At 51.7% G+C, this 27,484-nt stretch overlaps 2 protein-coding genes across 5 annotated transcripts in view; one reads left to right on the top strand and one right to left on the bottom strand.

Moving 5' to 3' along the window:
- The first annotated feature begins 1,501 nt into the window (after nucleotides 1-1,501).
- Nucleotides 1,502-23,304, top strand: ABCC10 (ATP binding cassette subfamily C member 10). The gene is made up of 22 exons (XM_008061492.2): nucleotides 1,502-1,705; nucleotides 1,885-2,056; nucleotides 4,579-5,797; nucleotides 7,109-7,336; nucleotides 8,225-8,381; nucleotides 8,626-8,735; nucleotides 11,356-11,435; nucleotides 12,026-12,197; nucleotides 13,702-13,800; nucleotides 14,515-14,704; nucleotides 15,258-15,335; nucleotides 15,489-15,683; nucleotides 16,081-16,231; nucleotides 16,418-16,607; nucleotides 18,952-19,295; nucleotides 19,623-19,792; nucleotides 20,288-20,448; nucleotides 20,706-20,959; nucleotides 21,910-22,055; nucleotides 22,148-22,245; nucleotides 22,459-22,571; nucleotides 22,814-23,304. The coding sequence occupies exons 2-22, from the start codon at nucleotides 1,896-1,898 to the stop codon at nucleotides 22,974-22,976; spliced, it is 4,479 nt and encodes a 1,492-aa protein (XP_008059683.1). The 5' UTR covers nucleotides 1,502-1,705; nucleotides 1,885-1,895; the 3' UTR covers nucleotides 22,977-23,304.
- DLK2 (delta like non-canonical Notch ligand 2) overlaps nucleotides 23,229-27,484 on the bottom strand; it is a 5,056-nt gene continuing 800 nt past the window's right edge. The window contains exons 2-6 of one of the 4 annotated variants that reach the window (XM_021714169.1): nucleotides 27,242-27,372; nucleotides 26,910-26,973; nucleotides 25,477-25,607; nucleotides 24,858-25,002; nucleotides 23,229-24,145 (exon numbers count right to left, since the gene is read on the bottom strand). In XM_021714169.1, coding sequence (XP_021569844.1) covers nucleotides 23,413-24,145; nucleotides 24,858-25,002; nucleotides 25,477-25,607; nucleotides 26,910-26,973; nucleotides 27,242-27,317 — 1,149 coding nt within the window. In that variant the 5' untranslated portion in view covers nucleotides 27,318-27,372 and the 3' untranslated portion in view covers nucleotides 23,229-23,412. Of the gene's footprint in view, nucleotides 24,146-24,857; nucleotides 25,003-25,476; nucleotides 25,608-26,909; nucleotides 26,974-27,241 lie in introns of all 4 variants that reach the window. The other 3 variants (XM_021714171.1, XM_008061493.2, XM_021714170.1) reach the window with 3 other exon arrangements.

The raw sequence follows: 27,484 nt of genomic DNA, 5'->3' as shown, positions 1-27,484 counted from the left end.
AAAAAAAAAAAAAAAAAGAATTAAGCAAAATCTATTCTGCCTGTGCTCTTTAAATGGAGCAACACAGCCTGGATAACAGCATATCTGTTTACAGCACAGTTTACTGAATATTTTCAGCCCACTGTTGAGTACTGTTCAGAAAAAAAGATTCCTTTCAAAATGTTACTGCTCATTGACAATGTTCCTGGTCACCAAGAGCTCAGATAGAGATGTACAAGATCAATGTTGTTTTCATGCCTGGTAACACACATCCATTCTGCAGCCCATAGGTAAAGGAGTAATTTCAACTTTCAAGTTTTACTATTTAAGAAATACATTTTGTGGGTGTCTGCGCAGGCATAAAAAAAAAAAAATTAGTAAGGCTGCAGCTGCCATAGATAGTGATCCTCTACCAAAGCAAAAACTTTAAAAATTAAAAACTTTCTGGAAAGGATTCACCATTCTAGATGCCACTAAAAACATTTGCAATCATGGGAAGAGGTCAAAATGTCAACATTAACAGGAGTTTGGGGTCAGGCACAGTGGCTCACACCTTTGGGAGGCTGAGGCAAAAGAATTTCTTGAGCCCATGAGTTCAAGACCACCCTAGGCAACATAGCAAGACCTCATCTCTACCAAAAAAAAAAATTTTTTTTTTTAATTAGCCAGGTGTGGTGGCACCTGTAATCCCAGCTACTTGGGAGGCTGAGGAGACAGGATCTGCTGAGCCCAGGAGGCCGAGACTGCAGTGAGCTGTGATTGTGCCACTGTACTACAGCCTGGGCAACTGAGTGAGACCCTGACTCAAAAACAACAAAACAAACAAAACAAAACAGGAAATTGGAAGAAGTCGATTCCAACCCTCATAGATGGCTTTGAAGAGTTCAAGACTAAAGTGGAGGAAGTAACTTCAGATGTGGTGGACATAGCAAGAAAACTAGAATTAGAAGTGGAGCCTAAAGATGTGACTGAATTGCTGCAATCTCATAATTAAACTTGAGTTGCTTCTTATAGATGAGCATAGAAAGTGGTTTATGTGTACCATTTATTATTTTTGAGTTGAGGTCTCACTTTGACACGCAGGCTGGGCTGAAGTGACAGGATCACAGCTCACCACAGCCTCAACTTCCTGGGCTCAGGCGCTCAGAGTAGCACATGCCACCACATTGGCTAATTTTTTTTTTTTGAGATGAGGTCTCGCTATGTTGCCCAGGATGTTCTCAAACTACTGGCCTCCAGCGATCCTCCCACCTCTGCCTCCCGAGTTACTGAGACTACAAGTGCACACCACCACAGCCGGCTCCCCAGTTCTGTAAACTTTAAGAACTGGAGAGTGCAATACGTGTGCCAGCTAATAAGCATACTAGATGGGAGTGACTACTCCACTTGAAAGGGCATAAATAACGTTGCAAGCGAGGCGACACAAGCGTGTGCAAACACAAGGGTGCGAAGGCAGCAGTTCCACCGCGTACAAAGGCCATCAGAATCCGAGAGCTGTATGCACATGCGCAGCAGCCCTGCGTAGGGGCGGGACGAAAAGCGCCTGCTAGGTCTTCCAGCCTCTAGAGGGCGCTAGCCAAGGCTGGTGCAGAACCCCGGCCCGGCAGCACGTTCTTTTGCGTACACCAATACTCGGGATTTTGGAATCCGGTGCAAAGCAGTTTCTTCAGGTTTGAGGTTCCGGATTCCTGAGGGCGGGGAAATGGGAAGGAAAAGAGATCTTAGGGTGGGTAACAGCTCTCGGGGGCGAAACCTCTTCCTTCCTAGTCTTGGAGACACCGCGAGAATGGGCGGGACCTGACTTTGGGGCGGAGGTGAGGGGAGGTCCCGGCTCGAGGGCGGGGTTAGAGGCGGGGAGACCCGGCTGACGCCCTCCACCCGTTTCTCGCTCGCCTTTCCCCTCAGGTGTGGTGTCCATGGAGCGGCTCCTGGCCCAGCTGTGCGGCACCAGCGCTGCGTGGCCGCTCCCGCTGTGGGAGGGGGACACCACAGGCCACTGCTTCACCCAGCTGGTGCTCAGCGCCCTGCCCCACGCGCTCCTCGCCGTGCTCAGTGCCTGCCACTGGGGCACCCCGAGGTGGGTAGAGACGGCCCAAGACATCTGTCCAAGTGTGCTTGCAGACCTCAACCGCAACCCACGTCTCCCGGCAGTGTCACTAGAATAGAGAGGTCTCTGGAGGAGGGCAGAAGTAGAATAAAATCTGAGTTGTTCTTGGGCAAGCTACCCACCGTCTCTGGGTCTCATGGCATTGTTGGGGGGTTTCAGTGAGATAATGCATTTAAACATTAAATTGCAGTGATGCCATGCTGTTTAAGGCCCAATGCGTGGGAGAAACCATCACTACTGTAGATTTTCAGCTGCCCCGATGAGTATGTCATGACTTTGGAGGCAAAATTGGGTGAACAATCAATGTTTTTAGCCAAAAAGAATGACTTGTATTTACGTTGTGGGGCCAGTTTCTCACCTCTTCCCCCATGAAACCTTAGTGTTGATAGATTGCCTTCAGCTGGAGAGGAAGCAGTAGGTAAAAGAGCACGGTTAAACTTTAAGCCTTCCCCAAATTGAGACTATAAGGTGTGGGTGCAAAACTCACCTTGGTTTTGTACTTAGTTCTTGTATGGCTGGAGATGGCTAACGTTCGTCTCATCTGACTGCTGAGAAAGCAGGAGGACAGTCTGGTCTCTGCCTTTTAGAGTTCCTAGTCTGATGGGAGGAAGTGTTTCTATCAAAGAAGACTTAGGGGGTTGAAGAATACTTCCTTGGATAGGAGAAGCTGTTGACCAACTTGATCTCAGCAGGATCCTGAATTGTCTCTTATATAGAATGGTACAAGTCTGATTAACAAACTAAGTAACAAACTTGACTAACAAAGGCTTACTGAGTTAGCACAGAGGAGTGGCTAATAAAAATTGGCACAGTCCTTTGAGAAGGCATTAAAGATCATCATGTAATCAATAGAAATTGTGACTATCTCGCTTCACTTATTTGCATGTTGCTAATAAGGGTTGGAAAGATCCAGAATCTCAGACAGAAAAGGATCTCAGAGGGCTTTGGGTCTTGACCCCTCACTACTCGCTGTACTGATGAGGAAAGTGAGATACAGAGAGGGAAAGAAACTTGGCCAAGGTGATGAGGCTGATTGATGGCCAACATGGGGACAGTTTACTAGGCTCCAGAGGTCCAATGTTCTTTCTTCTGTCCTCATATATTAGGAAATAAAATTCTTTTTTTTTTTTGAACTAGGAAAGGTAGATTTATTAAAGGAAAGATACTTTGTGAAAGGAACAATGATCAAGACAACAGTGAGAATGTCTGCTGTCTGCTGCAGGAAATATAATTTGATTTTTATTCCAGTATTGGAGCTTCTTCATATAACTTCTGTCTGGTGGACTGTTAGGAAAACCCAATTCATTTTAGTTCACAACTAAACTTTTTTAGTAACCCAGCCCTGCCACCACGGGCATAACAGATTCAGTCCTCTTTTCATATGAACCTTCAAGGCATTGTGATGTTCACTTCTGCAGATATGTTTTCCTGTATTTGATTCTCAAGGCAGACAGATCATCTTTTGTTTATTAAAAACATTTATTAGTTGGGTGCAGTGGCTCATGCCTGTAATCCCAGCACTTTGGGAGATGCAGATGAGAGGATTGCCTGAGCCCATGGGTTCGAGACCAGCCTGGGCAACATGGCGAGACCGCATCTCTACAATAAATAAAAAACATTTATTGTATGCCAGGAAAATATAGACAAAAGTAGGAAGCCATTTTTCTTCAGCTAAAGGAGTCATTACAGTGATCCACACCACCTTTTATGATCAGTAGAAAGACAGAGTAGAATATTCTGAAACTTTATAAAATATAGACTATCGTATTAGAATACAGAAGCTGTATGTAAGTCAAATTTTCATTCACCGAATAGTTCAAGTTAATTTTTTTTTTTTTTTTTGAGTCTGAGTCTTACTCTGTCACCCAGGCTGGAGTGCAGTGGCATGCTTACAGCCACCACAGCCTCGACCTTCTGGGCTCAGGTGATCCTTCCGCCTCAGCCTACCAAGTAGCTGGAACTACAGGCATGTGCCACAACGCCCGGCTAATTTTTTGATTTATTGTAGAGATGAGATCTCGCCAAGTTGCCCAGGCTGGTCTTGAATCTGTGGGCTCAGGCAGTCCTTTCACCTCAGCCTCCCAAAGTACTGGGATTATAGGTGTGAGCCATCGTGCCCAGCCCCTCAGGTGAAATTAAGTATAATCCTAGATGGATCCTTTTGTAAAAATAAATATGTATCCTTTAGTGGTTATCTATATGAACACTTTAAATTTTTTTCAAATTAGAGTATTTGTGTTAGGTATAACCTTAACTCAAAATTGTTAATAGCTGTGGTAAAAGAATGAATCAGAAATGGTGTGGGAAGATTAGAAAATAGATTAGGTTAATCTGGGAAGACTTCCTAGGAGAAAAGGTCCTGGGTTCCAATGTAAAGCAAGGCAGGAAGGGAGTTGATTCCTTAGGTAAGCTGAGAATTATTGCAGGTGAGGGCTATCTCTGGTTCTGAGTCAGCCATGATGTACCTCCTTTTCTTCCCCCTTTGTCCTCAGGAGTCCAGATTACGTCATACCCTGCCATCCTGGCTGGCGCCTCCGACTTGCAGCTTCCTTCCTGCTCTCCATCTTCCCTCTTCTGGACCTCCTTCCAGTTGCTTTGCCACCAGGGGCAGGCCCAGGGCCCATAGAGCTAGAGGTGCTGGCAGGGTGTGTGGCAGCTGTGGCCTGGATCAGTCACAGCCTGGCCCTGTGGAAACTGGCCCATTCCCCTCATGGCCGCACCCGGGGACCTCTGGCCTTGGCTCTGGCAGCCCTCCTGCCAGCTCCAGCCCTAGTGCTGACCCTGTTATGGCATTGCCAGCGAGGCACCCTTCTGCCCCCACTTCTCCCAGGGCCCCTGGCCCGCTTGGGCATTCTCATCCTGCAGCTGGCTGCACTCTTGGCTTATGGACTGGGATGGGCAGCCCCCGGGGGGCAACAAGAATTCTGGGCTCAGGAGCCCCTCCTTCCTGAGGGTCAAGAACCTGAGGTGGCTGAAGATGGGGAAAGTTGGCTGTCACGCTTTTCCTATGCCTGGTTGGCTCCCTTGCTGGCCCGCGGGGCCTGTGGAGAGCTCAGGCAGCCTCAGGACACTTGCCGCCTCCCACACAGGCTGCATCCAACCTACGTGGCTCGTGTTTTCCAGGCACACTGGCAGGAGGGGGCCCAGCTGTGGAGGGCCCTGTATGGGTCCTTTGGACGGTGCTATCTGGCGCTTGGACTGCTGAAGCTGGTGGGGACCATGCTGGGATTCTCAGGGCCCCTGCTGCTCTCCCTACTGGTGGGCTTCCTGGAGGAAGGGCAGGAACCACTAAGCCATGGCCTGCTCTATGCCCTGGGACTAGCTGGCGGGGCTGTACTGGGTGCTGTACTGCAGAATCAGTATGGGTATGAGGTACGTAAGGTGGCACTTCAGGCACGGGGGGCCGTGCTGAACATCCTGTACTGCAAGGCTTTACAGCTGGGGCCCAGCCGCCCTCCTGCTGGGGAGGCCCTGAACCTGCTAGGCACTGACTCTGAACGACTGCTTAACTTTGCCGGGAGCTTCCATGAAGCCTGGGGCCTGCCCCTCCAGCTGGCTGTCACCTTCTACCTGCTCTACCAGCAGGTGGGCGTGGCCTTTGTGGGTGGTCTGATCTTGGCACTGCTGCTGGTACCTGTCAACAAAGTGATTGCCACCCGCATCATGGCCAGCAACCAGGAGATGCTACAACACAAGGATGCGCGTGTTAAGGTGAGGGGCTACTAGGGGTCCCACAGCTGTCTGGTGACCTCACCCAGCCCGGATCCTCAGGTCTTCTCAGGCACCCTGCCTGGGAATGAGAATGACCTAGAAGTAAAGAGCGGAGACTGGAGAAGGACCTGGGTTCAAATCTTGACTCTATGCTTAACTAGTTCAGTCACCTCAGACAAGTCACTTAATCTATTTGGGCCTCTACTTCCTGTCTGTTAAATGAGAATAATAATTCACCTCATAGGGTTGTTAAGATACGATAATACCTAGCATAGTGCCTGTCACAAAGTAAGCTCTAAATAAATATGGCCCATTAGACATTTTGTCTTGTTAGCTCATGTGGCCCAAAGCAGCAACCCTAAGAGGTCAGAAGTAATCTTGAGACCAAATGAGTGTTTAGTGACAGAGCTGGAACCCAAGTCTCCCATCTCCTCGTCTAGGGCACAGACCACCCCATGGCTGCATATGGAGAGGCCTAGGAGAACCCTAGCTATCTTAGGGTGGGCTATGGGGGAGGGGGATAGGTCACTTTCCTTCCTGGGCCAACTCTAGGTATGGAGGGCCTGACTCAACCAGTTCTGGGTTCAGTAGTGATTGTGGTCCCTTTATAGAAGGGATGGCAATCCTTGGAGTCCATACAGTATAGATGTCAGCCTCTTGCTGAAACAGCTGAGTGCTCATGGCAAAGAGAGGTGGCTAATAGCTGATTATGGCATGAAACCTTTCCCCCTACCAGTGACAGCTACAGACTAGGTCTCCAAGGAGTTCTCTGGCCCTTGTTCATCTTGCCTGGACCCACTGTCCTGTTTGACCCTAGGCTGTGAGGTGTCCTCTCATGCCTGTATATTTCTACAGGAATGATTACTGTATCCCCCAAGCCATGGACCAAAATTGGTGGCCAGCCCCCAGCTCACATCTTTTGGCTTTGAGGAATGGTCCTTAGTCCATTCTCTATGAGAGAAGGAGTTCGTTTACCCCAGTGTGGTGACCTGCCTACACTTTCCACCACTTCCTCTCCTAGGGAGACGGGGATTTCCAGTTACAACCTGTCCCCAGCTGGAGCAAATGGAGAAGTAAAAGACTGGGAGGGGAAGCAACCCAGGGCTGAGAAGGATTTGAAGGGCAGGATTTCCAGAAAGGACTGAGGTGAGGAAGAGAGCCAGGGCTAGGGAAGTCCAGAGTATCTGGGAGTTCAAGCACTTGACAGTCTCTGCAGGAGCCCGGGGAAGACTTGGCAGAGGGGGAAACACATGAGCAGCATAGTGGGTCTGGGTCTCCTCTTCATACTGTTCTCTTGTCTCCTGTCCCTAGCTCATGACAGAACTGCTGACTGGCATTCGGGTCATCAAGTTCTGTGGATGGGAGCAGGCACTGGGAGCTCGAGTAGAGGCCTGGCGGGCTCGAGAGCTGGGGCGGCTCCGGGTCATCAAGTACCTGGATGCAGCCTGTGTGTACCTGTGGGCTGCCTTGCCGGTAGTCATCTCCATCGTCATCTTCATCACCTATGTCCTCATGGGGCACCAGCTCACTGCCACCAAGGTGAGGACCCAGAAGAGGTACAGCTCTAGAAAGGCATGGGAGGGCACCAGCATCGCAGGACTGCAGTGGTGAAGAGATGGGCTCAGGTCCTTGGTGCTGGCTGGGGAGGAAGAAAGGATTCCTGGCTACCACATCCTTTCTCAGCCAAGGGGAGACTGAGGAACCTTTTTCTGGTACTGCAGATATATAACTCTCCCCTCTGTGAAGGAATCCTTGTCCTCCTCCTCTTCTTTCCACTCCAGTCAGGACCAGGATTGGGGTGAAGTCCCCTTTTCCTTATTCTAGTGGACTTAGGAAAAAAATCCATGATCCCGTGCTGGGTCTGGCCAAAGCCAGGTGATGTTACTACTTAAAAATTCTGAGGCAGTTTAGCCAGCATGGTGGCTTATGCCTGTAATCCCAGTACTTTAAGAGGCAGAAGTGAGAGGATTGCCTGAGCCCACGGGTTCGAGACCAGCCTGGGCAACATGGCGAGACCTTGTCTCTACAATAAATAAAAAAATTAGCTGAACATGGTGGCACACGCCTGTAGTTCCAGCTACTTGGAAGGTTAAGGTAGAAGGATCGCCTGAGCCCAGCAGGTCAAAGCTGCAGTGGCCGTGAGCAGCATGCCACTGCACTCCAGGCTGGATGACAGAGTAAGACTCTGATTCAAAAAGAAAAAAATTCTGGGAAGGTTTCAAGATTAGCTAGACTTATCAAGAGGCAACTTAGACCCCTGAAGCAACATTGAAATTTCTAGGATTCTTGGAGTGGCCACCTCTACTCCTAGGATTGTTCAGCCGACCCCTCAGTTCTGCTGCTGCCCTGTTCTTCCCTCCACACCTGTGCCCACAGAGCAGGCCTTCACTAGCTCCTGGGGCCTCACCCCTCTTCTACCCCACTCAGGTGTTCACAGCCCTGGCACTGGTGGGCATGCTCATTCTTCCCCTCAACAACTTCCCTTGGGTGATCAATGGCCTCCTGGAGGCCAAAGTGTCCTTGGACCGGATCCAGCGTTTCCTCGACCTTCCAAACCACAATCCCCAGGCCTACTACAGTGCAGGTAAGGGGAGGCAGAGGGCAGAACCTGGTACGGGGTGAGGAGGGGAATGTAGTCACTTGGGTACTGTGGATAGATGCTGCCAAGAGGAGTCAGAGGCAGCAGGATATAGGCAGAGCAGAACAAGAATGAGAATGAATTAGTTCTGGGCAGACAGATGAGTCAACAATATGCCCCTGGCTTACCCTCCCCAAGCAGGTTGGTGATAAATTAGGAGCCTAAGTCAAGTGACTGCTTCCCTGTTCAGATCCCCCAACAGAGCCATCTACAGCGTTGGAGCTGCATGGAGCCCTGTTCTCATGGGACCCAGTTGGAACCAGCCAGGAGACCTTCATCAGTCATCTTGAAGTGAAAAAGGTTTGTTGGACAGATACCATGGGAGAGTCTCTAGACTAACGAGAGATGGAACTCATGACAGATAAACAAGGACTCCAGCTCTAATCGCTGAGGAAAGAGTGAAGGGGTTTGGTGAGCAGGGTCCAGTCTGAGAGGAGATAACATCTCATGTCTGCATCTCATTCCTCCACACCCAGCTTTTTTAGAGCAGTCACTTCTCTCCCTGGTCTTTGGGCAGCTTATGTCCACACCGCCCAGATGGACAGGTGTGTTTGTCTCTCCATGTCCTGCAGAGGCTTAGCGTTCAGAACAGGCTCAGGGGCTTACCTAGCATCTTCTCAGCCTGAGGACCTGGGGAGAGGCCCAGCAACTCCTTCCAAGACAGATTTTACAAATGGGATAGATGATCCTCTGTTTAGCCTGGTGAAAAGCAGGCACAACTGTGACTCATGCTACAGCATACATCGTCAAAGAAGAACTTACAGTGAGAACATTCCTGGCAGGAAAGCAACCCCTGTGCACCCACAGTCCTGCATTTTCACTCTCTCCTGACCTTTGTCCAACCCCATGCCCCACAGCTCAACCCAGCATCCTCCAGTGGTGGCTGAATTGCTTCTGCCACATTTGGCTCATGTTTCTGGCTTGGGCCGTGTGTTTTGTTTTTCCTCTTAGTTCAGGCAAGACAAGGCTGGAATTTTTCAAAGGAATTTTGCTAATGTGTTAGTTGGGAATTTTTTTTTTAGATATAAGTTATAGAAACCCACTGGAGCTAGCTTAAGCAAACAAGAATTTATAATAAGGATATAGAGATAAATTGTAGGAATGCAGCTGAATCTTAGAAACAGCCCAGACCAGGCCTGAACTCGCAGAGCTCTCTGCCTCTTGTGGGCTTCTCTTCCTGGATTTGCCTGGTTCTTCTCTCTTTCTGTGGACCATACTCTGTTCAGCAGAAGTGTGAATGCAGAGAGCTCTCCCACTTGGTGGCAGAGACCCACTAACAGGAAGGAGCTGCCTTTGGGACCTGATCCCAAGTTCCTGGGGAAGGGTCTCCGAAATGGTGCCCTGGGCCAGTCATGGTGGCTCACTCCTGTAATCCCAGCACTTTGAGAGGAGGCCAAGGTAGGAGAATGCTTGAACCCCGGAGTTCAAGACCAGCCTGGCAACATAGCGAGACCTCATTTCTATTTAAAAAAATAAAAAAATTAGACTCGGCTTGGTGGCTCTTTGGGAGACCAAACCGAGTGGATTGCTGAGCCTATGGGTTTGAGACAAGCCTGGGCAACTTGGTGAGACCTCATCTCTACAGCAAATCAAAAAATTAGCTGGGCGTGGTAGTGCATACCTGTAGTTCTTGCTACTTGGAAGGCTGAGGCGGAAGGATTACCAGAGCCCAGCAGGTCAACACTGGGATGGCCGTGAGCATGCCACTGCACTCCAGCCTGGGTGACAGAGTGAGACTCCAACTCAAAAATAAATAAATAATAAATAAAATTTAAAAATTAGCCAGGTGTGGTGGTACATGCCTGTGGGCCCAGGTGCTTGGGAGGCCAAGGTGGAAGGATTGCCTGAGCCAAGGAGGTTGAGGCTGCTGTGAGCCATAATCTTGCCACAGCACTCCATCCTAGGTGACAGAGTAAGACTCTGACTCAAAAAAAAAAGTCAATCTTGGCTGGCAGGGTGGGTATCACAAAGAGAGCTTCTAAGAACCCAGACCCTTTCTAGAGAAGGAACTGGGATTTTTTTTTTCTTTTTAAACAGGGAGGTAGGTCAGGTATGGTGGCTCATGCCTATAATCCCAGCACTTTGGGAGGCCAAGATATGTGAGGATTGCTTGAGCCCAGGAATTTGAGACCAGCCAAGACAACAGCAAGACCTTGTCTCTACAAAAAAAAAATTTAAAAATTAGCCAGGCCTGGTGGCATGTACCTGTGGTTCTGGCTACTTGGGAGGATGAGGTGGAAGGATCACCTGCTCCCAGGAGGTTGAGGCTGTGGTGAGTCATGATTGTGGCACTGCACACCAGTTTGGGTGACAGGAGTGAGATTCTGACTCTCTCTCTGTCTCTCTCTCTCTCTCTCTCTGTCTCTCTCTCTCACACACACACACACACAAACAAAAAACAAACAGGGAGGTAGTACCATGAACATATGTTACAACTAAAAAATGAAGAAAGAACAATTTTAAACTATAAACCACAGAAATGGACACCTGTGCAAAGCACTCTTTTTGCCCTGAGCTATCAGAAGTCTAGCCACAGGTTGGCTCAGCCAGCTCAGCACACAGGCCCCAAAGCCTGGAGTCCTTTCGTCCCCTCTCCTATTCTGGGATGCCTGTCTCAGACCATACCTCAGAAGTTCTTGGGCATTTTCTCTCATTCTCTCTGGCTGCTGCTCCCCTTCAGAGGCCCTTCACGGAGACAGTGAAACTGATTGCAACTCTGAGTGGAGAATAAAACACCCTGCTTCTCTAGGTCCAACAGATCACCTTTGGAGATGGAGAATTCTTTCCCTGACACTACTTGGGTCCTAGAGAGAAACCTCAGTGGGAGAATTGATAGCCCAGAGCCTCAAGAGGCGATCACTGCCCCCTCTATCTCTTCGCCTGCAAACACCAGACACTTGCTTGTATGACTTCTTTGCAGGGCATGCTGGTGGGCATCGTGGGGAAGGTGGGCTGTGGGAAGAGCTCGCTGCTGGCTGCCATCGCTGGGGAACTCCACAGGTAACCAATCTCCAGCACATGCCTGTCCTCACCCTGCCCTTAGGCAACACCTGCTGAGCCCCTGCCATGTGTCAGGCTTTTTGGGGAGTAGGGGTACCAAGGAGAGCAAAACAGGTCTCTTTACTGGGAAATTTTTCAATCTGGAAAGGGGAGGCAGTTAAGGAGATGAACTATAGTAATCATCACACCAGAGTGTTATAAGCCTCCAGAGTGTCAGTGAGTCTTTCAGAAATGTGGCTGTGCAGGGGGAGGGATCCAGAAAGGAGCACAGGTTTGAGGGAGGACCTTCCTGTTTTCAGGTGAGAATGAATACAGTGTCGTGGCCATATTCCCTATGGAGCTCCTGGGCACATCTAGATATGACAGCTGCTTGGCTGCAAATAGCGATTTCTTCCCTTCCCCATCCAGAATGAGTCTGCAGCCTCATTAGGACCCCTTGGCTTTAGTGGCTGCCAACTCACAGTCATGTGGCATGAAGGGGGACTCTGTGTGGAAGACAGCAGAGTGGGGAGGCTTCTGGGAGGCAAGGACTGTAATGAAGAGACCCAGAGGGGAGCTGGTGCCGATGCTGCTGGCGTGGTTCTCTGCAGGCTGCGTGGGCAGGTGGCATTGTGGGGATTGTCGATGGGCTTCGGCCTGGCCACCCAGGAACCTTGGATACAGTTTGCCACCATCCGAGACAACATCCTCTTTGGGAAGACGTTTGATGCGCAGCTGTACAAGGAGGTGCTAGAGGCCTGTGCCCTTGACGATGACCTCAGTGTGAGTGTTTGGTCTTGAAACCTCTTGGCTGCCTGCTTCTCTGTCTATCCCTGACACCTCAAACCCAAGACTTGCTTCTCTGGAAAGGAGCTGCTCCTACTTGGGCTTACTTATCACATCTATGACTGGCTGTCAGACTTTGATCCCCTCGGAGCCTAGCTGCTTGATTCTCCCTTCCCTTCCCTGTAGGGCCTAGAGAGGTAGTGATGACTGGGTGTTCTACACAGCAGCTTGGACAACCCTGAGGCCTTGAACCAGGAAGGGTTCCCTTCCCAGGTTCCCACTTGAAAAACACAAAAGGGTCAAGTCTCATGTAATTGCAGGTTACCCAAGGGAAACCTGCCTAGCCATCAGACTGCCCCTTGCCCCCAACCCAGAGTACTAAATTTATTGGGGAAGAGAGCCCAGATTTCTCCCATGACTACTCACCCAATCCCCATGTCCCCTTTAGGACTGTCACCACCCCTTCCCTACCCAGGTAAATGTGACACTTCCCTGGAAAGGAACACCTTTGACTTTGACCTCGGGGCATCCTGTGTCTATTTATCATTTGCTTCCACATAAAGCTTCCCCCACATGCCTGCTGGATCCTGGATACAGTTCTAGGCACTAAGAAAAGTGATGACTTGCAGCAACTTGGATGGATTTAGAGTCTATAATACTCAGTGATCTATCACAGAAACAAATAACAGTACCACATGTTCTCACTCATAAGCAGACCCTCAACATTTATCATAATACTACAAGAAAGGGATTGGCAGTAGTGGGAAACTGCCGAGTGGGTGGGAGGGGACACACAACATCAATAAGGGTACCTGATTGATCTCAAACTAGGCAAAGTGAGGACTAAAGGGAGGCCCAAACTTTACCTGTACAATGACCACTTGTATACCTAATCCTGAATTGTACCCCACATCTTTAAAATAAAATAAAATAATTTTAAAAAGAAAGAAAAGAGATGAAAAGCTTTTCCCTCAGGGGATCACCATCTAGTGGATCACAGGTGTTCCTCTGTGTATGGAAACTCTTTAGCTTAAACCACCCCTGAGGCCACAGGAAGGTTCAGGATACATTCCTTCTCTAAAAACCTATGAAAGCTTTCACATCAAATTTGCCCATTGTCTACCTTATTGTCTTGCCTGTTAAAAAGACAGGGTAGTAAATGTGACAGAGTGGTTAAGAATCTGAATTGGTGTCCTGCCCCGTACTGGGGGTGGGCAGGGTAGTTCGTCTGTCTCCGCTTTGGTCTGTGAGAAGGAAATAATACCAGCTTCATAAGGTTGTTGCTGGGTAAGAATAAGAAAATGCCTGTGAAGTACTGAGCACTAGTAAGTGTTCAATTAATTCTAGATGTTGTTGGAATTGTAGCTTGCCTACTCTAACTAGCTCACCTCAAATTTAAGTCCAATCTCCTCAAGTTTCCTAATTCTCTTGCAAGGAGATAAAAAGTGGGCCAGAAGGTATTCTGGAGTTCACTTACCCACTGGGTTACCTGTTCCTTCAGATCCTGCCTGCTGGAGACCAGACAGAGGTGGGGGAGAAGGGTGTGACCCTCAGTGGAGGACAGCGGGCACGAATTGCCCTTGCTCGTGCTGTCTACCAGGTAAGGTAAAGATAGGGGGCAGGGGATTGGGGGGAGTCCAAAGCCTTGAGAGTTTGACTAAGTTTGGGGTATAGGGATATTTTCCTCAATATCTGGTTTCTTCCCTCCCATTCCATCCCCCTTTTACAGGTTTAGGGCAAAATGAAGGCCTTTGAAAAAGCATTATGTGGGCTAGGTGAGGTAGCTCATGCTTGTAATCCCAGCACTTTGGGAGGCTGGGGCAGGAAGATCAGCTTAAGGCCAGGAGTTGAGACCAGCCTGGGAAATAGAGTGAGACTCCATCTCTACCCACCCCTCCCCCCCAAAATGAGCCAGGCATGGTGGCATGTGCCTGTAGTTCCAGATACTTGGGAGGCTGAGGTGGGAGGATCACTTGAGCCTAGGAATTCTAGATTACAGTGAGCTATGATTATGCCACTGCATTCCAGCCTGGTGACAGAGCAAGAAACCTGTCTCAAAAAAAAAAACAAAAACCGTATGTCGCCTGAGGCACCAGGACCTGGCAAGGCTGCGCAGTGGCCCTGGGGTGCTGGTCTTACCCGACTGTAGGGATATCACCTTCAGGTTCCACCTCCTTCTCTGCTACTGTAAGATAGCCCCAGAGTTCCTCTTACCCATCTTCTCTGACTGTTCTGAGATCTTCCTAGCAGAACCTCTGGGTTCTGGCCAGAGGACTTGGGTCCTGGTGCCCATGGTGCTTCCATCTCTCCCTAGGAAAAGGAGCTCTATCTCCTTGATGACCCTCTGGCTGCTGTGGATGCAGATGTGGCCAATCATCTGCTGCACAAATGCATCCTGGGAATGCTGAGCCACACCACACGGCTGCTCTGCACCCACCGCACCGAGTATCTGGAGAAGGCTGACATGGTTCTGCTGATGGAAGCTGGGCGTCTTGTCCAGGCTGGTAAGGGGGGCAGGAGCCTGGCTGGGTGAAGGAGGCATCTACCCAGGTGTGACAGAGGAGGAGAGACGGCGGATTGTCAAGCGTGGATTCTGCTACCCCCTCCACATGTGGCCTGAGCCAGTCATTGCTCCTCCTGCCTTCTCCTTCACAGAACTGGTGTGAGGGAATGGGGGAATTATAATGCAGAGGGCCATGACCACCTGCAAGTTCTCTGGGAGAGAAAGTGAGGCTCAACCAGATGTTAGGAACTGAGTGAGACATGGGGAAAAGCTCTGCAGTAAGGAGAAGTAACCCTGCACCGGGGTGCTCACATGCAGCTATGACCTTCCCCCTTAGGGATGAATGTTTGTCCTTCTCTGCTGGTTGGAATCCATGGGCAGAGGGATGGATTTGATGAGTCCTGGTCAGAGTTTGGGGGATCCAGAACAGAATCCTGCTAGGGTGGGTTGGAGAGGGGGGGCAAAGAGGAAGGGAGGTGGGATCTGCACACAATTAGAGAGGCACCGTACTGACCCAGAACAGCCCCCGCCTAATCTCACTGTCTACCATCCAGGGCCTCCCTCTGAGATCCTGCCATTGGTACAAGCTGTACCCAAGGCCTGGGCTGAGGATGGGCAAGAATCCGACTCAGGTATGGCCCCTGGTGGGAGGAAAGGGCTTACTCTGCACCGCCACACTGTAGAGATTTCTTTTTTTACAAAACCTGCCTGCTCCTCTGAAATCCTGAGCTTTCAACTGGCATCCTGCAAGCTTAACTCCTCCATGACCTCCCCAATTCTCACAGCCACAGCCCAGTCAGTACAGAACTCAGAGAAAACAAAGGAGGGGCTGGAGGTGGAGCAGAGTGCATCTGGCCGTCTGCTGCAAGAGGAAAGCAAGAAGGAGGGCGCCGTGGCCCTGCACGTGTACCACGCGTACTGGAAGGCTGTGGGCCAGGGCTTGGCCTTAGCCATCATCCTCTCTCTGCTCCTTATGCAAGGTGAGAGTTGACCCAAGAGTTCCTTACACCATACACCACCCACTGCCTATCACCTTTACTAATTATCATAACCCAGAGACTCCCCAAGCATTGGGAACAGCTGGGACAAAAACATACACCCGATTCTGAAGCCCAGGGACCTGAGGGGGCAATCTGTTGCTGCCTTCTGTTTTGCCCCCAGATTAGTTCCCATTCTGCGAAGCTGAGACCCTGCTCGCCCCAGAGTCGAAGGGTGATGGGCTTAGGAAGGAAGCAGCCACCAGGGAGGATGTGGGTAGTGGCCAGGTAGAGAGGGGTGATGAAGAGTAGGAGCTAGAGTCAAGGGCAGAGCAAGCAGGTGTTTGACTAGAATGAGGGTGATGAGTCTCACAGCTTTTTCCTTCCTGTCCCCGCCCAGCCACGCGGAATGCTGCTGACTGGTGGCTCTCCCACTGGATCTCTCAGCTGAAGGCTGAGAATAGCTCCCAGGAGGCCCCAGCCTCCACCAGCCTGGGTCCTACAGGACTCTTCTCCCCACAGTTGCTCCTCTTCTCCCCTGGAAGCCTATAGTGAGTAGCTGGGGCTGGAAGTCAGCCTGATGTTCTCAGAGTGGCTGCCAGGCAGGGCGTGAGGGTTGGAGCCTGTTACCAGGGGCTGTGTCTCCTGGAGGGTGGGGAGAGGTGGCATGGGGGAAGGGAAGGGACCCCTGGGTGGCCCTACTTTTGGTTACCCACAGTCCCCTCCTCACCACCCAGCACCCCAGTGTTCCCACTGCCCAAAGCTGCCCCCAATGGCTCCTCAGACATCAGGTTCTACCTCACCGTCTATGCAACCATTGCTGGTGTCAACTCCCTCTGCACCCTTCTCCGGGCAGTGCTGTTTGCAGCAGGTACCCTCCAAGCAGCTGCCACCCTGCATCGCCGCCTGCTGCATCGAGTCTTTATGGTGAGAGGATGGAGGGTGGGTGCAGGGGAATGCAGTCCTAGCCCTGTGCAGTGCCCTTCTACAGTGGGGCCCCATCCTACATCCCTAGTCCTCAGGATAAAACTGTTCCTCACAGATGAGTATAGCACAGGACAACCTGCAAGACCCAGGAAGGCTGCAGAGCTGACTGGCTGCCTGAGTTTAAACCCAGTTATTTAAACCTATAGTTTTCTCATGTGTAAAGTGGGGCAAATAAAGGAATCTACCTCAGGATTGCTTCTGTTTTAGATTTCAGGTGCAGTGGGTTGACTCCCTAGTTTTTGCAAGGCCCCCTTTCTGTTTTACTTCCCACTCATTCTTTGGTAAACAACCGTTCTAAGTATGTTTCCTTTTTTTTGTTTTTTTGAGTTGGAGTCTCACTCTGTTGCCCAGACTAGAGTGCAGTGGCATGCTCCCGGCCACCACAGCCTCAACCTCCTGGGCTCCAGTGATCCTTCCACCTCAGCCTTCCAAGTAGCTGGAGCTACAGGTGCGTGCTACCACGCCTGGCTGTTTTTGTTTGTTTGTTTGTTTGTTTTTGATTTATTGTAGAGATGAGGTCTCACCAATTTGCCCAGGCGGGTCTCGAACCCGCGGGTTCAGGCAATTCACTCACCTCGGCCTCCCAAAGTGTGGGATTACAGGCTGAGCCACCGAGCCCGACCTGTTTCCTTTTTTTAAAAGGCCCTATATGATTTGGCCTCATCTATATTTCTAGCCTCTATCTATCATTGTCCGTGTATTTATTTATTTATGTATGTATTTATTTTTTTTGAGTTGGAGCCTCACTCTATCACCCAGACTGGAGTGCAGTGGCACGCTCACAGCCCCTGCAGCCTTGACTTGCTGGGCTCAGGCGATCCTTCTACCTCAGCCTTCTAAGAAGCTGGAACTACAGGCTCACACCACCACACCTGGCTAATTTTTTTATTTATTATAGAGACGAGGGTCTCACCAAGTTGCCCAGGCTGGTCTCAGATTCCTGGACTCAGGCAATCCTCCTGCCTCAGCCTCCCAAAGTGCTAGGATTACAGGAATGAGCCACCATGCCTGGCTGTTCTAAGTATGTTTAATATATATCTTTTTATCTTTTTGCAAACTGCCTGTTTTGTGTGCACATATTTTTAATTTATGTGAATGACATTGTGTTAGATATCACATTCCATTTCTTACAATTTTTAGTTAGGGCTGTTTCTGTCCCTGTTGCCCTGTGTATATATGGTCTGTTACTTACCCCATATACTTATGAGGATTACATTTGTTAGTTTGTGGAAAGGGCTTAGGATGGTGCCTGGCACACATTAAGTACCCACTTAACAATCATTATTAATGTTATTATTACAAAGTCCTGTTATGTCCATTATCTTATTAGGGCCTCGTAATAACCCTGTAAATAGGTTCTGTTATGCCCATTTTACAGATGAGGAAACAGGTGCTGAGAGTTGAGGTGACCTGGACAGAGCTAATTCTTTGGAGAATTAGGTGCCCACTGCTGCACCTCTCCTCCAGGAGCCTAGGAGAGGCCATCATGCTGTGAAGGAGTTAATTTCTCATAAGCTGACATTAGACTGCTTTAGAAAGCCATTTGACCTAGTGCCCTCCTTAAGATAGGACTGTTCCCAAAGGAAAGGCAGAGTCAAAAGACAGGGAGGACGGGGGAAGGGAAAGGACTGTGTTCAAGACTATTACTCACAATAGTAGTCCAAACAGCAATTATTGAGTACTTACTCCAATACCAGGCCAATGCTGCTACCCACTTGACTACCATGTATATATGGCATTTAGTCTACTAACAGCCCTATGAGGCACAGTTCCATTATTGTCCCCATTTTTCAGATGAGAAACAGAGGCCTTTGAGAGGTTACTAAGTGTCTTTCCTGGAGTCTCACAGCCACTAAGTGGCAGAGGTAGAATTTGAGTTGTCATCTGACTGCAGAGCCTGAGCTCTTAACCATAAGATTATACTGACTTTGTCGATAATACTCACTACTCTGTCCAGCCACAGGCAGTCAGGATGTCCTGACATCTGACTAAATCTTACTCACTGCTGGAGAGAGGTTAGCTCTCTCCCCTGAAAAGGGCAGTAGGCATGTCTAGCCCAGAAGACCTGGAGTGGCCAGCATAACCTCTTAGAGATGGAAGTCTCTGTCTTTCCAACCCCAGGATATTCTTCCTCCAAACTCTGTCAGTCTCTCCTCTATGCCCCCAAACTCTGAGATACTTTACTCTTTCCCTTTTTCCTACCTTGGCCTTCTCCCCCTCAGGGATTCCCACCAACCCTTTTCTGCCAGACCCTGCCATTGCCCAGCCAGCCCCCTTCTCCCAGGTGCCGGTGACTTTCTTCGACACCACGCCTACAGGCCGGGTCCTAAACCGCTTCTCCTCTGATGTGGCCTGCGTGGATGACAGCCTGCCCTTCATCCTCAACATCCTCCTAGCCAACGCAGCAGGCCTGCTGGGCCTCCTGGCTGTGTTGGGCTCAGGCCTGCCCTGGCTGCTGCTGCTGCTGCCTCCTCTAAGCATCATCTACTACCGCGTGCAGCGCCACTACAGGGCCTCCTCGCGGGAGCTGCGGCGCCTGGGCAGCCTCACCCTGTCTCCACTCTATACCCACCTGGCCGACACCTTGGCCGGGCTCCCCGTGCTCCGAGCTGCCGGGGCCGCCTGCAGGTGTGTGAAGTCCGCCTCTCCCAGCCAGAACCCAGGAAGATGAGGTGCTGAGGGTAGGGGAAAAGAGGAACCCCTAAGAAGTGAAGTGTCAGGAGTGGGGGGTCAGGCCTCCTGGGACAGAAGGGAAGGGAAGGGTGAATGATTTAGTGCAGGTTCAGGGGAATGAGGAAAACAAAAGAAAAAGATAGTGAGGCAGAGAGACCCCCCTCAGGAGAGGCCTGTGGGTGTGGAGATTAGCTCCTAAGGAGAAGCTGTTCCGTTGGACAGGAGTCTTGGAGGGTCAGTGCAACAGCGGAGTACCCTCACTTCCCTCCTGGCCTCCCCCAGGTTCAAGAAGGAGAACCAGCGACTCCTTGAGCTAAACCAGAGGTGCCAGTTTGCCGCCAGTGCTGCGATGCAGTGGCTGGACATTCGGCTACAGCTCATGGGGGCAGTCGTGGTCAGCGCCATTGCAGGCATCGCCCTGGTGCAGCACCAGCAGGGCCTTGCTAACCCAGGTACCACTGGGACCCTTAGCCCCACCTCAGGAGGGAGTTATTCCAACCCCTCCAGGTCCCTCCTCATTGTCCACTCCAACATTTCTACCTCCCACCCTGGGTTCTCTGTGAGAATGTGTCATATACCATTATCACCCCCAGTTTAGAGTTGAGGAAACCATCTCCAGGAGTGACTTTCCAGAGCGGTGGTGGCTCCGGGGTCAGAATGAGCCTTCTGAGCTTCTGGTCTCAGCCCCTTCCCTGCTCCCACCCCTATCCCTACTACTCTGCCTGGCCCACCTCAGTCTTCACCTGCCATTCCCCCTAGCTTCTCCAGGCCCACTCCATTGCCTTGCAGCCTAAGCTCCTGGCCTGGGTCCATCACCTTTCTGCTTCTCTGCTGCCTCCTTTAAATACCCACAGTCCACAGCATGATAGTCTCCTGTCCTGCCCCCCATCTCCCACACACATCCCAGCATCCACACTCCCCCAGCAGCTGGTGCTCCTCTCACCCAGGACTGGTGGGCCTGTCGCTGTCTTATGCCCTGTCCCTGACGGGCCTGCTCTCGGGCCTGGTGAGCAGCTTCACACAGACGGAGACCATGCTGGTGAGCGTTGAGCGGCTGGAGGAGTACTCTTGTGACCTGCCCCAGGAGCCCCAGGGCCAGCTGCTACAGGTGGGCCTGCACCCCCCCTCCCAGGCCAGAGCTCTAGAACCCTGAAGGCCCTGCTGAAGGTTCTGGTTTCTTCCCCAGTCCTATCCTTTTGTTCTTCAGCTCCCTGACCCTCTCTGCACGATTGCCCCTTTCTTCACTGGGGCCCTTCCTCCACATCCCTCCTGCCCCCACCTTTCCTCTCACGCTGTTCATTTCTCTGTTCTCCCCTCCTCACCATCACTCCTGTTCATCTCTCCATCTCCCACCCACAGACCCAGCAGAGTACTGGCTGGCTGACCCAGGGGAGTGTGGAGTTTCAGGATGTGGTGTTGGTGTACCGACCAGGGCTGCCGAATGCCCTGGATGGAGTGACTTTCCGTGTGCAACCTGGAGAGAAGTTGGGCATCGTGGGCCGCACGGGCTCTGGCAAGTCCTCCCTGTTCTTGGTGCTCTTCCGGCTGCTGGAGCCCAGTTCAGGGCAAGTGCTGCTGGATGGTGTGGACACCAGCCAGCTGGAGCTGGTTGAACTCAGGTCTGGGGGAGGAGAGTTGGGGGAGGGAAGAGGGGAGCCAGAACTGCTGGTACTTAGAGGAGAGCACAGCTAGGAAGACTTCATGTAAACTCAGGGCAGCCAGGGCTAGTGGAGGGTGGGACAAACAGGTGAGCACAGCAAACTCCTAGCACTCAGGACCAGATTCATGGCAGGTGGGCTCAGGGTCGTCCTCGCCCGACCCAGGCCACCTTTCCAGCTTTATCTTTTTTGCACTTCCCAGCATACTCCCTCCACTTTGCAGTGCTAGTCACTGCCTTCTAAATCAGAGCCTCCTAGGTGCTGGGCCCCAAGACTCTGATCCCCTCAGCCTTAAGGCTCAGCAGGCGGTGCTTGAGACAGCTTGAGACCTGGGCCAGTTGTCCCTGGCCACAAGTGGCCTTAGCAGGGGCTATGCATCCCTCACCACTACCCCCATGTTAGCCTAGTGTCATTTTATGAGTTTCATGACATGGAGAAGGCAGGGAAGCTGTGTCCCAAAGCTCAGTCCTGCCTCTTTTGCCTTCTCTTCTAAGCTATGGTGGCTTTACCTTATAGCTTGACCACATAGCTCCTCAAGGCCCAATTCTAGCCCCACTCCAACCTTGAAGTGTCCCCTGCCCTTTCAACCACTCTGGTCATTCACTGCCTAGCTACTGCTGTCCCTGGTTTCAGTGCTACACAATTTGGCCCATTTGTTTTTCTCTAGTTTTTTGACCTCGATGAGATGTAGGCTCTGAGGGCAGAGTCTAACCTTGGGTTTCCTTGGTATTGCTCATAGCAGTGGCACAGCTGACTCCTATTCATCCGTTGGGAATGGGATGGGGACCAGATTGGGGGTTATGCTCAGGTCACCCCCAGGCTTTCATGGAGGTGCTAGCCCTATCACCAGCAACTGCTGGGAGCAGAAGTAGCCACACCTCCAGCCTGGACCCCATGTCATTGTCCCCCAGATCCCAGCTGGCTATCATCCCCCAGGAGCCCTTTTTGTTCAGTGGGACTGTTCGGGAAAACGTGGACCCCCAGGGCATACATGAGGATAGTGCCTTGTGGCAGGCCCTGGAGCAGTGCCACCTAAGGGAGGTGATCATGACCCTAGGTGAGTACTGAGCCCTGACCCTAGAGCAGGGAGGGAGAAGGGAGGGAGCAGGGAGAGGCCCGGACCCTGCAGTGAAGATGCTCTTCTCATAGGTGGTCTGGATGGTGAGCTGGGCGAAGGGGGCCGGAGCTTGTCTCTGGGGCAGAGGCAGCTGCTGTGTCTGGCCAGGGCTCTCCTCACAGATGCCAAGGTAAGGCGAGAAGAAGACATTCAGGAGGGCCAGGCAGGAGGCAAGGAACTTGTCAGGGTGAGGTGGTGGGCTGGGGAAAGGTTTCAGGGAACTAAGTTTGTTTTCCTTTTAGAGCTGGAGGTGGGGAACTATTACGGGGGCTGGTGCTTGGGCTCAGCTCAGCTTACCTTACAGCCTCTCCTCCTTGCCCCCCACACTCTTCTCACATTCCAGATCCTGTGTATTGATGAGGCCACAGCAAGTGTGGACCAGAAGACAGACCAGCTGCTCCAGCAGACCATCTGCAAACGCTTTGCCAACAAGACAGTGCTGACCATTGCCCACAGGTGTGCAGGTGCCCAGAGGGACATTCTCATCAGGGACCATGGTAGCATGGCCCAGAAGCACCATTGCTTTAGGTTCAGGGTCCCAGAGGAAACCCTGAAGTCCTTGCCCCTGCACAGAGCCAGAGGCTAAAGCCTGCAGGGACAGACCTGTGTGTCCCGAGGGGAGAAGAGGGACAGCAAGCCAGCTTTCTCTCTTAGGCATTATCTTTCATCCCCTATATTGACTGTCTTCCCCCACACAGGCTCAACACAATCCTGAACTCTGACCGGGTGCTGGTGCTGCAAGCAGGGAGGGTCATGGAGCTGGACTCCCCCGCAGCTCTGCGCAGCCAGCCCCACTCCCTGTTCCAGCAGCTGCTGCAGAGCAGCCAGCAGGGAGCCCACCCCTCACCGCAGGAGCTCTGAGCTGATCCACCATCCTGCAGGTTCTCCCTTTCCTCCATCCTGGCTGGGGCCCTGAAGGTGCTGGCCGCTTGTTTACATTATCCTCCGTGGCTCTACCTCTCCCTTACCTCCCCAGAGGGGAAAAGGGCACCCAGATTATACTTTGGAATCCACTTGGTGGGCAGAGTCCTGAGGCCTCCCTAGAACCAGGCCTCTGCTCTGGCCTTCTGGCATCTGGGACTCCACGAGGGTTTTTCTGGCATAGGATCCCACTTGCATTTTCATTGTTTTATTTGATAAAATTCCATCGTACATTCTGTGTATTAAAAAAATAATATTTCTGGTGTGAGGCTGAAGTCTCCTCAGTATGTGTACCCAAGTGAAGGTGATGAGAAGAACCATTTCAGTCTGAGTGGAGGAAGAGCTGAGGAAGGGGGCCACCAAGCCCCCACCTCCATCACAGTGCCGTGGTCTTTCCAGGTTCAGGGGGCAGGTCAGGCAGGGGGAGCCCTGTTTGCAGCATGCTAACCTGACACTCCTGGTCCTGGCATGCTGGGGCATAGCGTGGGGCAGGGTAGCAACAGGGTCCAGGGGGGCAGACACCTCGGCGCCACGCCCTCAAGGTCAGCAGCACAGTGGCCAGAACCAGGGCAGCAGTGAGGGCCCCAAACACCATTAGGGCCACCAGGCTAGGCTCACCCAGCCCAGCCTCTTGCTTCCGTACCACCTCCTTCACTGAGATCCGCAGCAGACCGGCTCCTGCGCTGTGGGGTGCTGGCCCCGTGGCAGGTACCCCCACAGCTGAGGTGGGCCCTGGGGGGGTATCCACTGTGATGGCGGGGTCTGGTACAGGTAAGACAAGCTCACAAGTCTTGCCGCCATAGCCACTGGGGCAGAGACAGTCGAAGTCATGGACACGGTCCCGACAACGAGCCCCTCTCTGGCATGGGCGGCTGGCACAGTCATCCAAGTTGATGGTGCAGAAGCGTCCAGCAAAGCCCTCAGGGCAGAGGCAGGAAAAGCGGTTGATGCCGTCGAGGCAGGTGGCACCATTAGCACAAGGTCGCATCAGGCAGTCGTCCACATTTACCTCACAGCGGGCACCCACAAAGCCCGCCAAGCAGCGGCATGTGAAGTTGAGAGCAAAACCCTGGTTGTCCTGGCACTGCCCGCCATTCTGACATGGGGAGCTGGAGTGAGGGTGAAAGAGGACATTGATACCAACTTCCTGACACCTGCAGAATAGCCCAGGTCAGCACCCTGACACTGCCCCCCCCCAAGTCTAGTTATGTCACTTTGGGCCACACTCTCTGAGCCTCACATACTCATTTTTTTAATGAGAACAGAAATAGTTCCCAGCCTCCCAAATTGTGAGGGTTAAATGAGCAAATCCAATGTCAAGCAGTTAGCACAGAGTCTGGACCCACGGCAGGGTTCAGAGTAAGCATGCTGTTATTATCCCCACAGGCAAATAGGCCTAAAGCCAAATGAGAACAAGTTCAGCCCTGAAGGCTGTTTCCTCATCTATAAGACAGGGCTAAGGCTGCTGTGTGGATCATCTTTAAGGGCTGCATGCCAGTGTTTGGCAGCGAATGGGGGAGTCCTGTGCCCCCCCACCAGTCTCCCCACACCCACCCTCCCCAACCAGAGCAAACATACATTTATCTATTACTATTACACCTTTAGGCCCTATAGATTGTTGTTGAAGAAGTGATTTAGAAGGTACAAAAATGTTGAGAATCCCTGAATTAGGAACACTTTGGCATACTGGGGTTTTCTGTTACAGTGCCCCATGTGGGTCTCACCCTCAGACCTCCACCTTCTCACCAGTCTTGCCTCTTTCCTATCCTGTCACCAGATTCTGGCCTTAACTCCCACTCGCTCCACAGGCCCAGCACTCACCCTGCCTGTTCACAGGGTCCAGCCTTGCGCTCGCAGTTGCGCCCATGGAAGCCTGGTAGGCACACACAGTGGTACTCACCGCCCCCATCATATATGCACTGGCCTCCGTTCCGACAGGGGGACTGTGTTGTACAGATGTGCTCATCTGGAGAAGAGACAGGGAAGGCTCTAGGACAGCTCCTCACATCTGGTCCCCAGACCTACCAAGGCCCCATGTGACCAGGCCTTCCAGACTGTGGCTGTGGCTCGCACCACACACCCACCCCAGGCTGGTGTGGTGTGCTGAAGGAAGACAGCAACACCGAATTGGGAGTCAGGAGGCTCCTGGCCCGGGCTCTGTCAGTCTGTCTCAACTGACTTTGGGCAAGTTACAGCTCTTCTGTGGGCCTCAGTTTCCCTGTCTATAAAATAAGTACAGTTTTTAGCAGCTGCCTTTCCTACTTCATGGTATTATGTTGAGGATCAGTTCAGACAATAGACAGGTATAAAATAAAAAATGATAAAATGCCATGTATTTGAGGGTTTGACCAAGATACAATCGACACTCAATAAATACTGATGGATATTCTCCCAAGACACATGGGCTCCCCAGCCAACAGCTGCCCTCCCTCTCCCCTACCTTTGTCACAGAACTTGCCCGCCCAGCCGCTCTGGCAGATGCACTGCCAGGGCTGGTGGCAGGTACCATGCTGGCAGCCAGGCATCCTCACACAGCGCTCACAGTGCAGTCCCTCCCAGCCTGGGTCACACCTGATGGGGAGAAGCACAGGGTCAGGGCTCTGGGTAAGGAATGTGGGGAAATAGAGGAGGAAGGACCACAGTTTCTAGAAACCAGGAGGACATATGATGGCCTCTAGGGAAAAACAGACATATTCCAAGTGCTGGGCAGAGTGATAGGACACATATGGAATCAAACCATTAGACACCAGCACTCGAGTCTTAGTTCTGTACTTTGCCTAAACTTTCTGAGCCTCAGTTTTTTTCATCTGTAAATTGGGAATACACCTCCAAGGGTTTGGTTGAAGAAAAAATACAATAATGTCTGTAAATGCCTCCAGTACCACTCCTGGCATGCCTGGGATGTTCACAAACATTTTAAAAAGAGTGACCTTGAAAGATCATCAGGACTGTCTTCTCACTGATTCCAGGGCAAATGCTTAACCTATTTTTTTAAAGCCTTCCAAGATGCCCCAGCCAACTGAGCAACCTAGCCTGTCAGTGCATTTCCTTATGTCCAGACACTTTCTTCCTGCTAGAGAATGCACCCAACCTCCACCTCAGTGAGTCAACTACTCAAATTCATCAAGAAAGATCCTCTTTCATCATAAGCGTTTCTCCCCAGCAACACTGCCCGGAGCATTTCTTTTCTTTTCCAGGGTAAACTATTTCTTCCTTTTATCTCTTTCCTTTATCTCCTCCTTTCCTCCTGACGCACAATTTCCAAACTCTCTCAGAAGATCTTCTGCATCTTTTTTTTTTTGAGTTGGAGTCTCACTCTGTCGCCTAGGCTGGAGTGCAGTGGCATTCTCATGGCCACCAAAGTGTCGATTTGCTGGGCCCCGGCCGTCCTTCCGCCTCAGCCCTTCAAGTAGCCGGAACTACATGCGCGCGCTATCACACCCGGCTAATATTTGATTTATTGTAGAGACGAGGTCTCGCCAAATTGCCCAAGCTGGTTTCGAACCCGCAGACTCAGGCAATCCACTCACCTTGGCCTCCCAAAGTGCTGGGATAACAGGATGAGCCCGGCCCCTATTCTGGATTTTTTTTTCCCTCACCCCCTCTCCTAGATTTCAAGAAGCAATGTTTCTGAATCTCTGGGCCAGACTTGGGAGAGTAAACAAGTGGGGAGATATAAGCTAGAAGAAGCAAGATAGGTGAGACAAAGAAGAATGGCGAGGGGAGGCTGGCCAGCCTCCACAGAGGAGATGGGGCATGAACAGTAGGTCTTGAGCCCCTAGACACTCTGTTCTGGGACTTGACCTGGCTGTGAGTGTGAAGGACGGGGAAGGAGGGAGCAAAGGGTTTGGGCCACGTGCTCTGGAGAGGTACCTGCAGGAGCCGTCAGGCGCACAGCAGCCGTGAGCCAGGTCGCAGTGGGAGCTGCAATCATCGGCTGCAAGAGATTGACGTGGGAAGGGTGAGTCTGAGTCGAGGTATGGCTGCCCAGGATGCAGGACTCGGGTGAGACTCAGGGTTCCCATAACTGGACGGACTCAGTTCTAGGGCAGGGCAATACAGAGACCCGTCCCATTCCAAAGGCGACCTGGGTCCCGCTGGCCCCGCGGGTCCGAGCGCCTGCAGTGCCGCTTCTGGCCGGCAGAGGTCAACGTGTACGCGAGGACTGCTCGACTGGGCCCCGACCGCAGCCAGGGCGAGCTCACCTCGGACAGGCTGACCGGGCGCCCCCAGGATGCACAACAGGCACACGAGATGTAGGCAGCGGCAGCCGCTGGGCATGGTCAGCGCCGGCCCCAGGAGGGACGGACGGAGGGACGGTCAGACGTGGGGACACCTGTGGGACGACACCAGCTGGGGAGCGGCCCGACGCGGAGCTGGCGGCTAGGATACCGGCGCCAAGTGACAGGAGCCGCTGAGAGAGAGGGGCGCCGGGACAGAAGAGGGGG

This window comes from Carlito syrichta, unplaced genomic scaffold (assembly GCF_000164805.1).
Source record: "Carlito syrichta isolate Samal-C Ts95f unplaced genomic scaffold, Tarsius_syrichta-2.0.1 Scaffold305282, whole genome shotgun sequence".
NCBI classification, from domain to species: domain Eukaryota; kingdom Metazoa; phylum Chordata; class Mammalia; order Primates; family Tarsiidae; genus Carlito; species Carlito syrichta.
This window is presented reverse-complemented; position numbering and strand designations above follow the sequence as displayed.

Excerpts from the sequence above, each read along its gene's own strand:
- ABCC10 (XM_008061492.2), top strand. The coding sequence starts at position 1,896 with ATGGAGCGGCTCCTGGCCCAGCTGTGCGGCACCAGCGCTGCGTGGCCG. Across the intron at positions 15,336-15,488 it reads TGGGCAAGAATCCGACTCAG|CCACAGCCCAGTCAGTACAG; the intron begins GTATGGCCCCTG and ends CAATTCTCACAG. Across the intron at positions 22,246-22,458 it reads CTCTCCTCACAGATGCCAAG|ATCCTGTGTATTGATGAGGC; the intron begins GTAAGGCGAGAA and ends CTCACATTCCAG.